This window comes from Corapipo altera, unplaced genomic scaffold, assembly GCF_003945725.1.
Source record: "Corapipo altera isolate COAL_440 unplaced genomic scaffold, ASM394572v1 45, whole genome shotgun sequence".
NCBI lineage: Eukaryota > Metazoa > Chordata > Aves > Passeriformes > Pipridae > Corapipo > Corapipo altera.
In genome coordinates, this window is record NW_020884877.1 from 14,097,464 (window position 1) to 14,114,724 (window position 17,261).

Genomic DNA, 17,261 nt, shown 5'->3' on the forward strand with positions numbered 1-17,261 from the left:
TGTAGTCTTGAAGGATTTTGCTATGAAAGTGAGTAAAGGGAGGAATAAGTTGATGAAAGGTTAATGAAATATCTGTAGTCTCCGTAAATTACATCTTACTGGTAAATTGTTTTCCTTTTTTGTTGCTAAATCTTTCACAAAAGCAAATAGTCTTTGAGTTCCATCTATGAGACTATTTCTATAATGCTGTTCTACAGTACTGTTTTCTTTCTCTTACTCCCCTGCCTCATTTTTGCATAGGAGCATCTAAAACTGATAATTAATTATTTTTAATTTGGTTTTCTAACCTTTCTCAAACACTTTGAAACTAATGATGATTCCATTGATGAGTTAAAAGCAGTGCTTTACACTAAAGAAACAATGTACTTGTTTGAAAGAATGTCAGTTTGCTAAACTTTTTAGTAGTCTGTTTAGTAATTGTCTTTAAGATTGTTTAGTGTAAGAAGTTCCTGTAGTGGTTTTGAAAATGTTACAGTTAATGGTCAGCATGTTGCTAAGATTTTGGATGCATAGAATTAGATGGTCTGTGGAAATACATTGAACAGCAGAAACATTTATGGTTCTTACATTCCTGAGCTGGATTATCCTAATTGTACTGTAATATAATGATACATATATACTGTAATGTAATGGTATCTACAGTAGTTGTTTACTGCAGTTTAAAAGATAGAACTCAATGCATACTGGAAATGTCATAATTTTAAAAAACTTATAATTTTTGGTCAAGAAAATTAAGATGCTTTTGAGTCCTGGCATCCAACTTTGGAACTAATGAAGTATCTTCTGAAGTCCCTCACTAGACCATGCAGGTCCCAGGTTCTCTGGCACACTAAATGTGTGTGCCCAATGAATTCAGCATGAAAGGGAGTGGAGGGATTGTCTTGTGGTTTTTTGTCTGGTAGCTTTGGGTTTTTTAAGTGTAGGCATTGATGAACTGGGTTGTCTTTTCGTGGTAAATCAGAGATTCAGACTGGGAGGGCACCATTTCTTTTCTATATTGTCAGCCTTTCTTTGTATTTAATAACTACTTTTCCTCAGCATAGTAAGTCTGGAAATCGCACAGAAAGTGCTACTTTGGAAGGAAACACTACACTCAATACATTAACTACTGCACTTTCTATTTAGGTACATTTGTTCTGAGCTTCCTTTTAAGAAAGTAGTATAAAAATTCTGCAGGCTGAGTATTTTGGGAATTTTGAACATTTAAAATTAATTTTTAGCTATGATTCTTTTTACTTAACAAATAGTGGAAAGCTGCATCAAGATGGTTTCATTGCTGTGGGATTTTTTATTAGTTAACTGGCAAACACTTTTGACAAAATGATATTCCATAATTATGGAATAACTTTAGGAAGTGACCACATCTAATAAAAATAAGCCTTTTGAGTTTATAGTCTATGCATATGCCAAAATTACCGTGGAGAAAATGGATTTAAAAATAGCAGATGTAGTTATAATGTGGTATGTTAGGAAGTTAAGACTGCCATCTACTGATTTTTTTCTTAAATCTATTAGTTCTTAGAAAAGTGTGTATGCTTTTGTCAAATGACATTTCATTTTGATAATAGCTATTTTCCAGGAGCAAGGGCCTTGTCAAAATCAGTTTCTATCCACTAATACTTCCTCTTAGTGAGATAAAAAATGCTTAATATGAATAGGGTTTAAAGAAGTTCATGCTGCCATGTTGAACTAAAAGGGGAAAATCCTTCATATCCTTAGTTGACTGGAGCCTTCAGAAAACTCAGATTAGTGAGTCAAGTAGAAGTGATTTGATAATTTATCATAGTTATGTGTATATCTCACAATTACTCTCCTATTTTAAAAAGTCATTGCAAGCCTTTGCATGGGAAAATGATCTTAAGGGGCTAAAAAAGTCAAACAAACTTTTATGTAGTAGGCATATCCAAGGTGTATGTTTGGTCTTTACACTTTTTTTTTTTCCTTCTGTACAGCAGCAGTAGCAGGCTTGACTTAGTTGAGGAAGGCAGATCTGGTCACCCTTTTCTTTATCATTTTCAACAGAAATTGTAATATAAAATTGTACTGGTATGAATATGCAGTGCTCTAGCAGCATCTCGTGCTTGAATGCCATCCACCGCAAAGGATATCCCCTGTGCAGAAAGGCATTTCTGTACAGCACTTATAAAATACTAATTTCTCTATTAGGAAGATAATGTTGCCTTATGATGTCTTTGTTTCTATAGGCTTGTTACCACAGCTGATAGGTGTTGCTCCAGAAAAGGCTATTAAGCTAACTGTACGTATCTTTTTTTTTTTTTCTCCTTGGCATCCTTTTGTTTTTTAACATGCACAGGATTTATTTCCTAAAATGTGTGAAAGATGACCACTTACAAGCACTCTAATATATATGTATACAGATGTACTTGATATATATTAATAAGGGGGAAAAATAACTCAAAATAGTGTGTAATATATTGTATCTTTATTAGGTTAATGACTTTGTCAGAGACAAATTTACTACGAAAGATGGTTCCATTCCATTCCCTGCAGAGGTCCTTGCTGGAGGCTGTGTAAGTATCTGTCCTGTATTCCTAGGAAAAATTGATTCTCAGTCATGTGCAGAATAGTTGGAATGGCAGTTAATGAGTGTGCTTTGTCAATTTGAACAGGAGTGTTCTTTTTTCTCCCAGTCACAAGTACTAAAACAAGTATTTTTTCTGTTTGGAAAGTTTTGTATACTTCTGAGTTAAGTTTCCTTGGAATTACATACTTAAACTACTTCTTTTGGCCCAGTATGTAACAGTTTCAGCACTGGTTTTATTCACAAAGGCTAAAGAGAGGGTGCCTATTCTGCCTTTCCATATGTTCTACTTGGTTGCTGTTCATCATTTGTTTGGGAAGATACAGATATTCCTTGAGAGTGGATTATAGACATGATTGAGTTTCCTTTGGGGGCAGGGGTGGAGGTGGCTAGAATGGTTCTAAAACATCTTTTTCTTGCTGAATATTTTAAGAAGGAAAAGAAATACCCTCTCTAACTTGCTCTATGTGAATTTTTTTTCTGTTTGCGAAAATGTGGAAAAAATGAATGATGTAGCCTTACCTTTCAGGTAACAGGTATGAGTGAATTGTCCATTTAAATGACTTTGTATAAAATGTAGCTGTGTTGCTCCAGATGCTAATTGCATCCCTCGTCTAAATACAGTTAAAAAACATACTGTGTTTTTGTTTAGATTGAGGGTTGAAATTCAGTGGATGTTTTAGCAATCTGTAAGTGGTTTGAATTGATATTGATGATAGATTTCTTTTGGTTTTGCACATTGGCTAATTTCATTTGTGAGATTCTCCTACAGTTCTTAACCCTATAAAATGTTTAAGGCTTGAGACAGGTTTCTTTTGTAGCAGAGAACACTAATAACTTCCAGTTGAGTAGGCTGACAGGCTGGTATAAAACCTCCTCAGCTTACAACAAAACCTGGGGCAGAAAGGTTGTTGACCTCTGCAAACTTTTAATTCAAAGAAACAGCCCTGAAGGGAGGCTGCTTATAGTTCTGCCTGATTGAATTTGACAGCCTGGTACATGGTTGAGTCTTCACCTGTCAGTGTACAAAGTTTATTTTCTGAGAAATGTGAGAAAGCAGCTATAATGTGTAGCTAGCAGAAGACTAACCTTTTTCTAGAAAGCTCAGTAACAGAGAAAGCACATACAGGTCATTTATAACAGAAGCTAATATAATTCGTTAGTGTTTTTCTCTGTGTTGTGTTTAAATTCATAATTAAAAACAAACATCAGATAATTTTATTATTTTACATTATTTTGTACTGAAATATATAATATTAAATTCAATCTACATTAGAGGCTTTTCCACTTCATGGTAGGTACTTCTTTTTCAAAGTAACTTCATTGTCTGACTGTAGTGAACATGCAAAAATTGGGGAGAAACTGAATTTCAGATAAGCTTTCAGAAATTTGGATGTTTCTGTGAAGCTGAGCAGATTTGTAATCTGTCCAAACACAACACTTTGTTCTAGCTGACTGTCTTAGCTGATATTCTCATCTCCTTTTTCAAGATAATATTCTTCTCACTCAATCTGGGAAAATTTTAAACAAAATTATAGAAGAGCTGTTGGCCACAGTTTGGCAACCTGGGGGGTGTTTCTCTGTAGCTTCCTCTGGATCATCTGATAATCTTACCACTTGATGACTTCTCTGTCTGTGCTGCTGCTTAGTTACATTTTAGCAATTCCACTTCTTCCTAAATACCAGAATCTTTATTGGCAAGCTTATGCAGTTAGGAGTCTGAAAGTGTAAGTTCATTGAAGCAGGACCAAGTTGATGTTAGTCTTTTTTATCCTCAGACCTTTTAATCCTCGTTGTGACAGCTCTTTTTTATTTTGACTTGCTCTGAAATAGTGTTATCTTTGCACTTTTCATGTTCATTTTGTACTGTTTTTCTACAAAATACTATGGGACATAACCAACAGTTACATCCAAGGAAGTGCCACAAGTAAGCTTTCTCCATTGCCTTGTGCAGGGGCACACAAGGCTGTGTGCTTTGTGTTTGAGTGATGCTACCTTTCTTTTTCATTTTTCCTTTATTCTCTTCCTTCTCTCTTTGTTAGTTCAAAATGATGGGTTACTTTGGGATTGTTTGGGGTTTATACATGCCAAAATTATTTTCAGCATCTGGATTTGGGTAACTTGGTTTTTTGTGGCTTTTCTTTACTGTTCAACACTTAAATGCCTTGCTAATAGTGCACTATAAATATAGGGTAAATTTAAAATATACTTTTTACCTTGTCATAACATCGGAAGAAATAGCATTATATCTGTATGTAGTTCTCAGAGATGTACTTATTACTGTCTCTGACTGTCAGTTGCCTCTGTTTAGTGTTGAACCATCTCCTCATTAACAGCAATAATGCAGTTTTTCATCATTTCTGCTGTGGAACTGCTTGCAAATGGATGAGCCAGATGAGCAAGTTGTATTTGCAGCCATTTTAGAGTTTACAGCAGAGGCCTTCCATGCTTTTGAAGCCTTCCCTCTTGCAAGGTGTCCAAAAGCACACTGTGCATACCACATACCACATCAGTCCTCAAACAGCAACCAAAAAAATTCTTGTGAGGAAGTGGAGGCAGCTTGGGAAAGGTTCCAGCAGACATAGCAGTTTTCTCCTCTCTGGATGGCAGTGCTGTATCAAAGCTTATGAATGGTGTTGCAGTCTTCTAAGACCCACACATGAGGACAGGTGAAACCTTTACATTAAGACAGTAGTGATTCAAGAGACCCTACCTAGGCTGTTCAGTATCTCAGCTCTGGAGTGTGTACAAGCAGTGTTGGACTGTCCAGCAAAGTTGCTGCTCACAGGCGTGGGCCTCATCCAGCAATGCTGATGCCCAGAGTCTGTATCTCTTTGGCCAAAATCATACTTCTCAGGCTTCAATTATTCTCAGCTTCTGTAAGCTTGTGGAATGAACTCTCATTTTCATTTAGAGGAAATGTCTTGATTCTCACAGCAGTTAGCAAAGACACCTTCCCAGGCAGTGGCCTGTTTATATGGTCAGCTGCCTGTCGGTTTTTTCCTTCCTTACTGCAGGGCAGGGACCTCCCACAGGCAGCCCGTGCCCTGTGCTCCTTTAAACCTACCTGATGGCTGCTGGGCAGTGTAAATGTCACTGGGAAGTGTAGGGTCTGCTCTGTCAGAGCCCAGATATTCCCAGCTGCTCTCAAGCTGTTGCTGTATTTGAAAACTGCAGAGCAGCTACATGGGGCAGCTCAGTTACAGCAGTCAGGTCATACTTGTCAATGAAAGGGCTCTGGTCCCTGATGGATGAAACTGATATCCCATCTTCCTACCTTCCTCAGAGTATGCTGGTTTGTTAATCATCAAAGGACTATCCACATTTATGCATGTTCAGAGCAAACAATTTCTTTCCCTACTGTTACTGCAATTAATTGAATTACATTTCATTACAATTCAGTGATTAACCTGCATTCCTGCCTTTGGAGTTTTCAGTTACTGGTAGCTTTGAGTTGCAGGGAGACTGAGTGAGGCTTTGGCAGTGCTTTCCTCTATCCCAACAGAGGCCTGGGAAGCAGAGAGTGCATACCTGATATGGACAGTGCTTCCCAAAGGAGCTCACATGCATGACACATGTGAGTACATGGAGAGGGGAAGGTGTTGTAGGGCAACTGCTCATCTCCACCTGGGAAGTGATGTTAAAGTAGACATCCAATGCTGAGTAAATGATTCATAATTACTGTTGCAGGAGACAGAGATGCTGTGATTTTAGGCTGTAATTCCTGTGAGTTACACAGGAAGAAATGGATTGATTCCTATCATCATTGTAATGTGCATGGTGCTTAGCATTTCGAATGGATGAATCATGGTGCATCAGAAAGATGTTTTTGCTTTATGCTGCAGGGAGGAAGAGGATGTGGAGTGCCAGGCAGAAAGGGTCTAGGAACCCTCACTGAGGTGTAGGCAATGCATCTGTTGATAATTAGGGGTTGGGATATGTGTGTGTGTTTCCACATACATACACAGAGAGGTCCAAATTTACCACTGATTTTAAAAGTTTTCTAAACATTAAATCTAACATTTAGTCTAAATGTTTTGGTATACTTGTAAAAAATAATTTCCATACATTTATTAAGATATACATACATACAACCAAATGTGTATATGGCTTTATCAAGCAAATAGGAATGTGTCAAATATTTATTTTTGAAAAAATAATTTAAAATGTTAATGGTTTTGTTTAACAAACACAAAAATATAGAATTATAGCTGTCAGGCTATTTTTCCTTCAAAATCCTGAAGATACTCTGCTTCTTTTATCATACTTTAAACAGATAAAGTTAGAAGCAGAATTAAACTTTACTACTTTATCTTGATCTCTGTTGTGGACATTTAAAATCTTTGAGAAAATGGTTGTTTTTAATAAAAGAGACAGTAAGCTTACTGTAGGTTCATGAAAAATGACAGCTTTGCCTTGAGAAAGAAGTGCAAGTTTTTTTGTTGTTTTTAAACAAGTCTGGTTTAAGTAACATCTTATTTCAGCTGCTTGTATGGGACATAGCTGTAGTCCAGGATGTGGTGGGTTCAAAAAGGAAGGAAGGAAGGAAGGGCTTGAAATAGGCCTCTCCCCCTTTGTAGCATATGCCTCTGGGGTGGAATTGGAAAGGGCAAGAGGTCTCATGTTGCAGGGTCATTTGTGTATTTCCTTCAGCCTTTGGCATGTCATGGGGCGTTTGCTGTGGGATCTCAAACTACATCTTTTCTTTCATAACCTTTGCTGTCAGATTTAGTTCCTTCATTTGCTCCTTGTAGAGTTATTTTACATGACATTAAGGTTAAGTAGAAGCTTTTATTACTGGTATTTTTGATGTGTATGAATAACCTCCATTCTGAAACAAATTTGTCAACCTTTTTTAAAGTGTCTGTTGCAATTTATGTGTGAAGAGAGGTTTTTATGAGGGGGGGAATCTAGATTTAGTGCACCATCTCCAAAAGAAATTCAAGGAGTGCAATGTATACCTCTGTGTGAATGTACACGTGCACAGGTATTTAACATACACAGCTGACAGCTGAAGTAAGATACTTTGAAAAAGAATGACACTGATTGCCAGTGATTTGTACAGGAGCATGGAGATTTGTGTTGCAACCCTGCATGCTTCCAGTTCATTTTTATTTGGAGATCCTTTGTGTCACTCTCCTCTGCATCCTCTTCTGCTCCCCAAGGCAGCCCTCTCCTCCACCTTGCATGTTATTAGTCAGATAGATAGTCCACCTTTTACTTAAAAAGAAACCACAAACTAACAAAAAGCAACCCTTGCATACATTCTTTAAAAAATACACAGTGAAAAAATGAGTTTTCTTGTTACATGTTCTGTATTAAAGTCAATGCTTGTCTTATGTGTACTTGTGATGTTGAAGGACCCAACTCCCCTGAACACAGCACTCCTCTTCATGTGAATCAAATCACTGCTGTGCACAAAAGTGTGCTGAGCTCCAAGTACAACAGTATGATAAGTCAAGACTTGGTTAGAAGTACATGGTGCTCATAGGGAGTATTTAACTGGGTATCCAGATAGTTACAACTCTTTTTGAGAAATTTGCCTGTTGAGAAGTTTGTCAACACTGTAAATACTCAATGTTCAAAGTGCTGATGTAACTAAAGAGCTTTTCAATTGGTTTTCTACTGATAATATAAGCACAGAGGTTTCCTTATATTTTATTTTGCTCAATAACCCAGTAATCAAACCATATTTTAATATTGTTGGAATACATAATTCTGTATTAATTATATAGAATTTCTAACATCGTATATATAATTAGTGTTGCTGCTAAATTATTAAAATGTGTTAAGAGTCTTCTCTTTTCCTTTCTGTATCAGAAGAGGGCTGTTGCTGATTTTGACAGAAAGGTAGGCAGTTGTGCACCTAGGAGAGGAAAATGTTAATTGCTGGAAGATTGAATTCCAAGTAGAAAATAGAAATGTTTACAAATTGGCCTGTTTGTGTTTCTATGGTGGCTGTTAGGCAAATAGGAAAAGTTATTTTGGCTGCTCTGCAGGATGTTCTAATTTTTAACATTAAAAATGAAAAATGGAATTTCACATATACATGTAAACAAATAATGCATATTTAGGAGGCAGATAGCTGGTAATTGTCTAGAAAGAGTGAATTTCTAGCCTAGTGTTGCAATTTAAAGTTATTTGAATTTTTTTGTGTGGACCATTGTACTATATAGTCAGAACATGCGGCTTAACATTTTATCTACCAAAATTATTTTTTAAAACTATGCAAGGAAGTGCTAAACATTTGAAATTGGTTTTCTGCTTAATGCAATACAAACAAAAAAAATTAGGTTGTTTAAATAACTTGCCAGATGCAAATTTTATAAATTGTATTTAGATTGGAACTTTGTCTAGCAAGACAGCCCCTCTCATCTTGCATGTGTGGGTGTGTGTGACCTGGGAAGGAAAAGGCGAGATGAGAAGTAAAGAGAGGCTGAAGAATGCCTTTGGGCATGAGTGGTGTCACATAACTGAGTTAACACCATGCAGTAAGTCCAAGGAACAGAGAAAATGGGAATCATTTTGGCTGGTCTGGGAGTTCTAGTGATCTTCCTGATGGTTGCAATAAATGTCCACAAAAACGTAGGCTTTATTTCTGAGAAGTGAAGTGAGGGAATAAAATTAAGATCTATAATATAGACCGATAATTTGAGTGAAAATGTTAAAGACAGTTACTGCTACAGTGGAGATGATTCATAAAAGCGAGGGTTGATCTCACTGTTTGGGTCAATGTGCCTCAGTAAAGCTGTAATGGTGCCAGTAATGAGTGGAGTAATAAATGAGGCTTGCAGTAACAGGCGGGCAGTGGGCTCAGGAACAGCTCAGTGAGGTACCAGACATGTGGCCAGTGGAGATGTCGATGCTTCCTGAGCCCATCCCATGGATAGTACTGAAGGGCTTGGTCCCAGCAAGAGCTGATGAGGTTTCCAATGCTCTTTTGTCTCTAGTCTAAATAATTCAGGTTACCAACTTCTAAACCGTGCTTCAGGGCTAATCTCCAGTTTATTGTGCCTGCTGCTGGAGAGAGGAAGATTGTTCTAAGGCAGAAAGGATTAGTGTTCATTAGCTCTGAATCAATTAGCAGAGAGCACCGTGCATGCTGTCTTGGAGTATCAACTATTGATTTTACTGCACCACACCTCTGCATGCACACACATCCCCCCAATACTACAGGAATGGTTTCTTTCCTGGTAAAATGTTTTAATTGCAGATGGTGTGCATTTGGTTATTTCACTGAAATTTGATGGATTAGAGGAACAGATCAGAATTAAGATGAGCTTTTATATTATGGAAGAAATGCTTTTTAAAGTTGGCTGTATTCAAGTGGTTATATGCCATAAATTTTAAGGAAGTGGGTTTAATTTTTAAATGAAAAAGGGTGGCTTAGGGAGAAAGGGGGAGAAGCTTAGTAAAATCTAGCTGTTTTGTGATGAACCACATACTTCTTCAGAAGTGAATGGTAGTACCTACAGCAAACCAGGGAGAAATATAAACATGTCATTTTAAATAGGTTTACGTGTCTCTGAAACTGAACTGTCAGACTGAATCCCTCTCAAACCTGAAACACAGTTCTTTGAAAGTCTTTGGTTAAAGTGCAGAATCAGAAGCAGCTTTTCAATGCTATTGCCAGGAAGTTTGCAAGGTAGTCCTTCAGTGCTGCTAACAGAGTATTTCCTCCAAGTAAATTCTGTCATGCTCAGCTCAAAGATATGGCTTCTCTTTCTATCTATTTTGAAATGTTATTCTTCCTATTTAAATTTCATATTTTGTTTCCACTTAGGACAATTAAAGACTGCTAAACAAAACTCCAAACACCTTTTCTAATAATTTAAAATTACACCATTACATGCAAATTTACCTTTTAAACAGTATCACTTCTAAATGCAAATGGCATGTCTACACATTTGTGATGGATTATTATTGAATAAACATAAGGTCTTCTTTATGTGTGTTTGATGCTCTAGTAGCACAAGTCTAATGATTATTTTAGTTTAGTATTTCCTGTAATATCTAATAGACAGTTAAACAGAGCCACGACTTCTAGAAAATGATGTCAAGGAGAAGAGAGAAACTGAATTAATCCACCTCTGTGAACTATAAACATGTAAATGTAAAAATTTATTTTGTACAAACGCATGATTTCTGACCTGGGGCTTTTAAGTTCCACACAGGTGCTTTATTAAATATCTCTCATATATTTTTACATGAGAATATCAGCCAAAGCAGTGAGAAGTGCAGGCCCTCAGCACATTGCAAAAGTTGGTACATCACCACATGCTCTTGTAATGCAATTTACTTTCTTTTTCTTTGGGTTTGCAGGCAGGAGCTTCCCAGGTCATCTTCACTAATCCTCTGGAAATTGTAAAGATTCGGTTGCAGGTAGCAGGAGAAATTACTACAGGACCCAGAGTCAGTGCCCTCTCTGTTATAAAAGATCTGGGCTTTCTTGGTCTTTATAAGGTACGTGCTTCTGCTTGGAGTGGCTCCATCGTTTTATGCTAAACTTTTGTATTGTTGAAACAAAAATTGTTAAAAACAAAGACTTATCTTTTGAATTTAAAACCAATCTCTTCCTGCAGGGCAGCCCCATAGTGGAAAACTGAAGAAACTCACTTCTAAATTAATGGCAGTGGGATACAAAAAAATACTCCCCCATTCTATCCTTTGGGCTTTTATGCCAAGCTACAGGGAGTCCTGTATTGCAGACCTGCTGGCTCCTGGCACTGATCATTTCCTTTGGTGGGGTTTTTTGAGAAGTTTCTCTAGCTTTCCCTGTGCGTTTTTCTTACATTTATTTTGAATCTCTGTTATCTCTATTGTTATCTTTCCAGCAGGATATTCTCTTTGTCTTAATAATTTGATGGCAGTGAAACAGTAGTGGAGTTTAGTAGGATTCAGATTTTTAAGAAGTTAAGTGGTGGGATTTGTCAATAAATTCCACTGAAAAAAGCCCATACTGTATGGTACTTCAGCAGAATGCCAGTCAACAGATTCCTTCCCTGCAGGTGTACTTACTGCCATCATTACAGATCAGATGTAATGGAGCAGAAGCTATTAGTTTTCTTAAACAAGGAAGAGTGTTTCTTCCTGTATGTTCTGCCAGTGCAAGGGGTAACACGTAAATTCAGCAGTTATATTAGCTGTGCACTTACAAAACATTGCTTTATGTGATTTGTCCATAGACCTGCAATAATACTATGAAAATGTGTACGTTTACTTTCAGAGTTGAAGGGTTTTGTTTTGAATTCAGTAGATGAGATTCATGACCATTGCATTTCCTTACTAAACTGTGCCCATTTCACAGCTTTTTTTTTCTCTTTTTGTTACCTTTCCAGTGCAGCTTCTTTGGTCAACCAGATGATGACCAGTGTGAGGTCTTACAGTCCTCGCTAGTATTTTAAAAGTGCTTTTGTGTTTGGTGGAAAGAATGGCCTGCAGGGACTTGTCTTGCTGCTTCCCTGGCTGTGGGTTGTTGTCAGCAAGATGTAAGGGACTGATCTTTGTCACTTCATTGCCTTTGGAGACATAATGTATAAAAAGTATTTATCCTAGGTACTGATGTTAGGATTGATGTCATGTATGGCTTAAAATCTTCCTGATTCCAGACACTTACTTTAGATGTGCTTTATTCTTATTTTCAAATTCCCCGTATCTTCTGTTTCCTGAGACATTTTATTTTCTGTGTTATTTATGTGGCAGATAAAAAGAGTTTGTGCTTTCTGGGTTCAGGCTGCTTGCTGGATATGAATTTTAGCCCTATCTACAGAATTTATTTGCATTATGTTTCTTTCTCTGTGTCAGGGTGCCAAAGCGTGTTTCCTCAGAGACATTCCCTTTTCTGCAATCTACTTTCCGGTTTATGCTCATAGTAAACTGATGTTTGCTGATGAAAGTGGCCATGTGGGAGGGCTTAATCTCCTTGCAGCTGGAGCCATTGCAGGTAATATTGCAGAATGTTTTCCAAAAGTAATTTTTTTATTCTTTAGTGAGTAACATTTAATATTCATTCAGTAGCCCCATATAAAGGAAGGGCACTGTACCATTGTATGTGATTTAATCTAAATTTGATCACTGTTACCCTTAGTGGGAGGCGATGTAATTTTGATGAGAGCTAATTACATTTGCATAATGTGGATAAACAGCGTAATGCAGCTCAGCAACTTGTAGTCAAATTTGATCTGTCTGTCTCAATGGGGTTTTACTTGTTACTGAGCTCTCAGAGTTGAAGGCTAATTTGAATCTTTGATGAACATAAAATGAGAGATCATAAGAGCTCGGAAGAAAATTGCTTACCTAGTTTGGGATTCTAGAATAACTAAAAGAAACTTTTTTCAAATCTATTTGCTAAAAATATGGCATTAGTTTGTAAAGAAGATGAAGTTAAAGTATCATACTCTCAAATTTAAAATATTTTAAGGCTTCTCAAACAAGTTTAGTATAAAGACAATATGCAGCTGTAATAAAAAGTTTTTACTGAATGGCAAGGGGTGTAAAAATAGAAGCTGTAGGAACTGCAGTGGTGGATATTTAAACATGCAGCCAGAGATCACCAGGTTCTGCACTGCCAAGAATGAGCTCAGTGGATGAAAACCAGGTATCTGCACACAGCCTCTCCATTGTGAACGATTCAGTGTTGGAATCTGCAGTTTAGAAACACCCTTGGGCTGAGCAAGGCCCTTTGTTACTTGTTACAATCATAAGGAGTCACTATAAACACATCAGTCACAAGCACCTGTGTGGGAAGAGCATTTCCCACACTGGACTTGATACAGAGCTTGGCTGCACCTCCTCTCTGCCAGCTGGTGTGTTCCTTGTGCCAGAGGGAAAGGAGACCAGCTAGGAAATGAGTGTTCGTAGCCCTGATAACTTCAGTAGTGCAGAGCTGCCAGAAGTGGAAGATTATTTAGCTTCCTGTACTCGTACAATACTCATATATATCTTTTAGTATATCACTAACTTGTGTCTCATACAAGACTTTATTTTTAGACTGCAACCTTTACAGCTTCTCTCCATTTGATCGGTGTTTCTATGTTGCTCATACTAAGTGATGAACTCTGTTAAAAATGTGTGTAAATCTTGCAGGCCTAGTTTTAGAGTATATACAGGAATCTGCCTTTCTGAATTGCAGATTTCAAATTCCCAATTGCTCACTCTATTCCTGTTATGCAGTCTGAACCCATCTGCCTGCAAAGGGAAATCTGCTTATGGTTGCTATTAGTGTGTGCTTGTAGGGTTAACCACAGTGCTTCTGTTTTCTTTTAAAACCTCCTGACTTGGTCAGTGACACTTTAGAGTTTATCATCACCTATGCGAGTCAGTGACTTGTTAAAATTTTTAATTCAATATTAACAAACTGTAAAAGTTCAACAGAAGTCTACATTAATTTCAGAATTCTAAGTCAGAAGATGGTTCATCTTTTTAAGGGGATGAAATTTTTACAGTATTCACAAGTATTCAGAAATCTCTCAGATAACACAGTTATATACTGTGGAGTACATTTATGGAAACCTTCTCCTTTCCTTTGGCTAGAAAGCCAAGAGTGGTGCCTTGGAAGTAGAGATTTGTTCTTCCATCACTGTTGGCTAATATCATGCTTTTGGTACTAAGCAGACTTGTAAAACACCTTCATTGTCCTCAGTCTTTTTATGGCTTGCCTACTGAAGTAAGCAGCATCTGTTCTCCTACAGAACAATCCAAACAGCAGTACAGACATGTTTCTGTAGAAAAGGTGTTTTAAGTAGTAGTTTTCTCATTAGCACCCTTAACAAATGGATGCATAGCATTCAATTCCCAAATCAATCATCTATGTAACTTGCAAAATATGTTGTAGAGTATTAATAAATACAGTAAGGCTGCATAACTAATTTTTATATATTACATATATAGCCTCTTTTATCTTGTTTCAAACTACTGTTAATGCCAGACCACTAGAAGATGCTGAGAGATTCGTTGGTGATAGTTTATTCTCTTTACTGTCAGTTATAGCCTTTAAAAGAAACACAAAACTATACCAAGCACAACAGTGTATATGAGCATCAAGAGTAAGAACCTGCATTTTTGGTAATGTCTAACCCTTGTAAAAATCTGAAAGTTTGCAGTTGTATTTTTCAGTTAGAAGTGTTTCATCTTTTACAAGATCCTTTGTGCAAATTAAATGTGGTTTTCTTCTAAAAGGTGTGCCTGCTGCTTCTTTGGTAACCCCTGCTGATGTCATCAAGACAAGACTGCAAGTGGCAGCTCGCGCTGGTCAGACAACATACAGTGGAGTTATCGACTGCTTTAGGAAGATTCTGAGGGAAGAAGGCCCCTCGGCTCTGTGGAAGGGAGCTGGAGGTGAGAAATGGACTCTCAATATTAAGGCTGACCCCAAACCTACAGATTAGCACTTGCTTTGTTAAGGACTCAAATTAGAGCAGTATTTACAAGGTCTGATTGTGAAAAACATACACCTTGTTAAAAATGTTTAGCTTCTTTCCTGAGAAATTCTTTCATTTGTTTAACACTGTGATTTGTAATATTTAACAGCTCGCGTGTTCAGATCTTCACCCCAGTTTGGTGTTACTTTGGTCACTTATGAACTTCTGCAGAGATGGTTTTATGTTGATTTTGGAGGCCTGTAAGTCAACTATTTGCTATTTAGCTTGCACAAAACAACTACCAAATTTAAAAAAACAAAACTATTTTTTTCATGCATGGGACCCATTAAAACTCATTGAGCACCTGTACTTAAAATTGCACCATTTAAAAAATCCCCCCCCCTTTTATATAATTGAGGGAAACTTGCATGCTCCTTCTAAACAGATGAGGAAATAAAGAGCCATTTCATATTTATTTCAATACACTAATTTCTATTTCCATTGTAGCAAGATAGTTTTGTCCATTTTCCTTGTGGCACTGGAAGTTAAAAGAATTTTAACTTTTACAGTAAAACTGTAACTTCAGTTTTGGGGTTGATTTAAAATTAAGTAGTGGTCTGGCTTCCACTTCACTATCAGAGTTAATTAAGGTCAGCTTTAACAGTCTTCCATACTCAGACAAAAGACTGAAGCATTTAAGCCTGAGTAACTTTATTTAAAGTTATTTCTTAGTCTAGATTTCATAACAAAAAGGCTTTTTTTCTTTTTCTTTGTTCAAACAGCAAACCTGCTGGATCAGAAGCTGCCCCAAAAACTCGAATTTCAGATCTTCCTCCTGTAAACCCTGCACATATAGGCGGATATAGACTTGCTACAGCTACATTTGCTGGTATAGAAAATAAATTTGGTTTATATCTTCCAAAGTTTCGAGCTCCTGGCATCACCTCAGTTCAAGCAAAAAGTAGCAGCTGAATCCTGAAAAGATGTTTCAACCTAACGAAGTGATGCGGTGGAAAGAGTTCACAAGAGTACTACTGTATTTTTCCCAGTCAGCTGCATGTGTTCTAGCTGAACTGAGCTTGCAAATCTAACTGCTCCTTTCTAATATTCATACATACCTGCATTTATTTATTTACACACAAGGAACTGATTGAAGCTGTGGTTCTATGCCTTGTTTTAACTGGTGGCATGAAGCTGTAGCCTAGACTTTGCCTTGCACAGCTTGCATTTAATGTTACTGTACATATTGTACATCTTTGTACAGAGACATCAGGGCATCTATACACGTACATTTATATAATGGGTATTGCAGTTCAAAATAGTTTGAAATGTACAGATGTTTTGAAGGCGTTTTGTTAACAATCGTGACAATAAAATGTTTAAAACCACTTACGTCAGTTCACTTCTTTGAGTTTAGAGAAAGTTGTCCAGTAGGACAACTTCCACAGATTAAAGAGCAGATGTGCCCACTTACTGAATGTACAGGACAGGACACAGCCTTTGCAGGAATGCACTTTGCTGTAGTTACAGCAAAGGAATTAAAATGCCATGTGCTGGATTGTAAGTGTAAGAGGATACAGTACCTAGATGAGCACAGCCAATATTTTATTGCAGCACTACTTTGTGACAAGGAATTACCTGGAAATACATGGTCCTAGTAAATGTGTAATAGATCTTACCTCTATGGTAGCATATTTAAAACACAATGAGAGATTTGCCAATTATTAGCAGACTCAAGAATTTTTACAGGGCTTACTACTGAGTGCTTTCTTTCCAGAATAGAAAACTTGTTATAAAAAAATTGAAGGCATTCTCTTTATTTTAGATTGTTGTACCATTGAAAGATTATGTTATTCTGTGGGGGTAAAAAAAAAAAAGTTACTTATTATATTATTTTTATATGCAAAACTGATTGGAGTGGAAGCTGAGTGGAAGTGAAAGGGGAGGAAAAAGCAAAAGCTTGAACTGTTTCTGGCTTAGTGTCTGCTCAAAGTTTCCCTGGTATAATATTTAAATGCAAAAATGTCAGAGGAAATAGGGGAGTCTAGATTTCTACAGTCCTAGAGGTAAAGGTAGTTATACTGCCCTTGCAGCCAGAGAAGAGATGGGTGGGTTTCCAGCCTTGCTCACTGAAGCACAGCAGCCTCCTATGTTGAGGTTTACGTGTTTCTTCTTGGGTTTAGCACCCTAGAGTGCAGCATGTCCCAGTGGTATGAACTGATTCAAGGTTCTGTTATTTACTTATTCAGGTGATAGCAGACCAATCAGAGATTTAGACAGTTTATGAAGAAACGGCTTCTTAAAAACTGAACACTACACAGACAAGCCCTCCTTCAGCTCTAGCCTCCAAGCAAGATACA

At 37.2% G+C, this 17,261-nt stretch overlaps 1 protein-coding gene across 3 annotated transcripts in view; it reads left to right on the forward strand.

Annotated features, from left to right (window-relative positions):
* SLC25A12 (solute carrier family 25 member 12) overlaps window positions 1-16,286 on the forward strand; it is a 47,845-nt gene extending 31,559 nt beyond the window's left edge. For all 3 annotated transcript variants that reach the window (XM_027637274.1, XM_027637275.1, XM_027637276.1), the window contains 7 exons: window positions 2,205-2,257; window positions 2,451-2,531; window positions 10,865-11,005; window positions 12,347-12,485; window positions 14,720-14,878; window positions 15,071-15,161; window positions 15,684-16,286. In XM_027637274.1, coding sequence (XP_027493075.1) covers window positions 2,205-2,257; window positions 2,451-2,531; window positions 10,865-11,005; window positions 12,347-12,485; window positions 14,720-14,878; window positions 15,071-15,161; window positions 15,684-15,873 — 854 coding nt within the window. In that variant the 3' untranslated portion in view covers window positions 15,874-16,286. The remainder of the gene's footprint in view (window positions 1-2,204; window positions 2,258-2,450; window positions 2,532-10,864; window positions 11,006-12,346; window positions 12,486-14,719; window positions 14,879-15,070; window positions 15,162-15,683) is intronic.
* The last annotated feature ends 975 nt before the right edge of the window (window positions 16,287-17,261 follow it).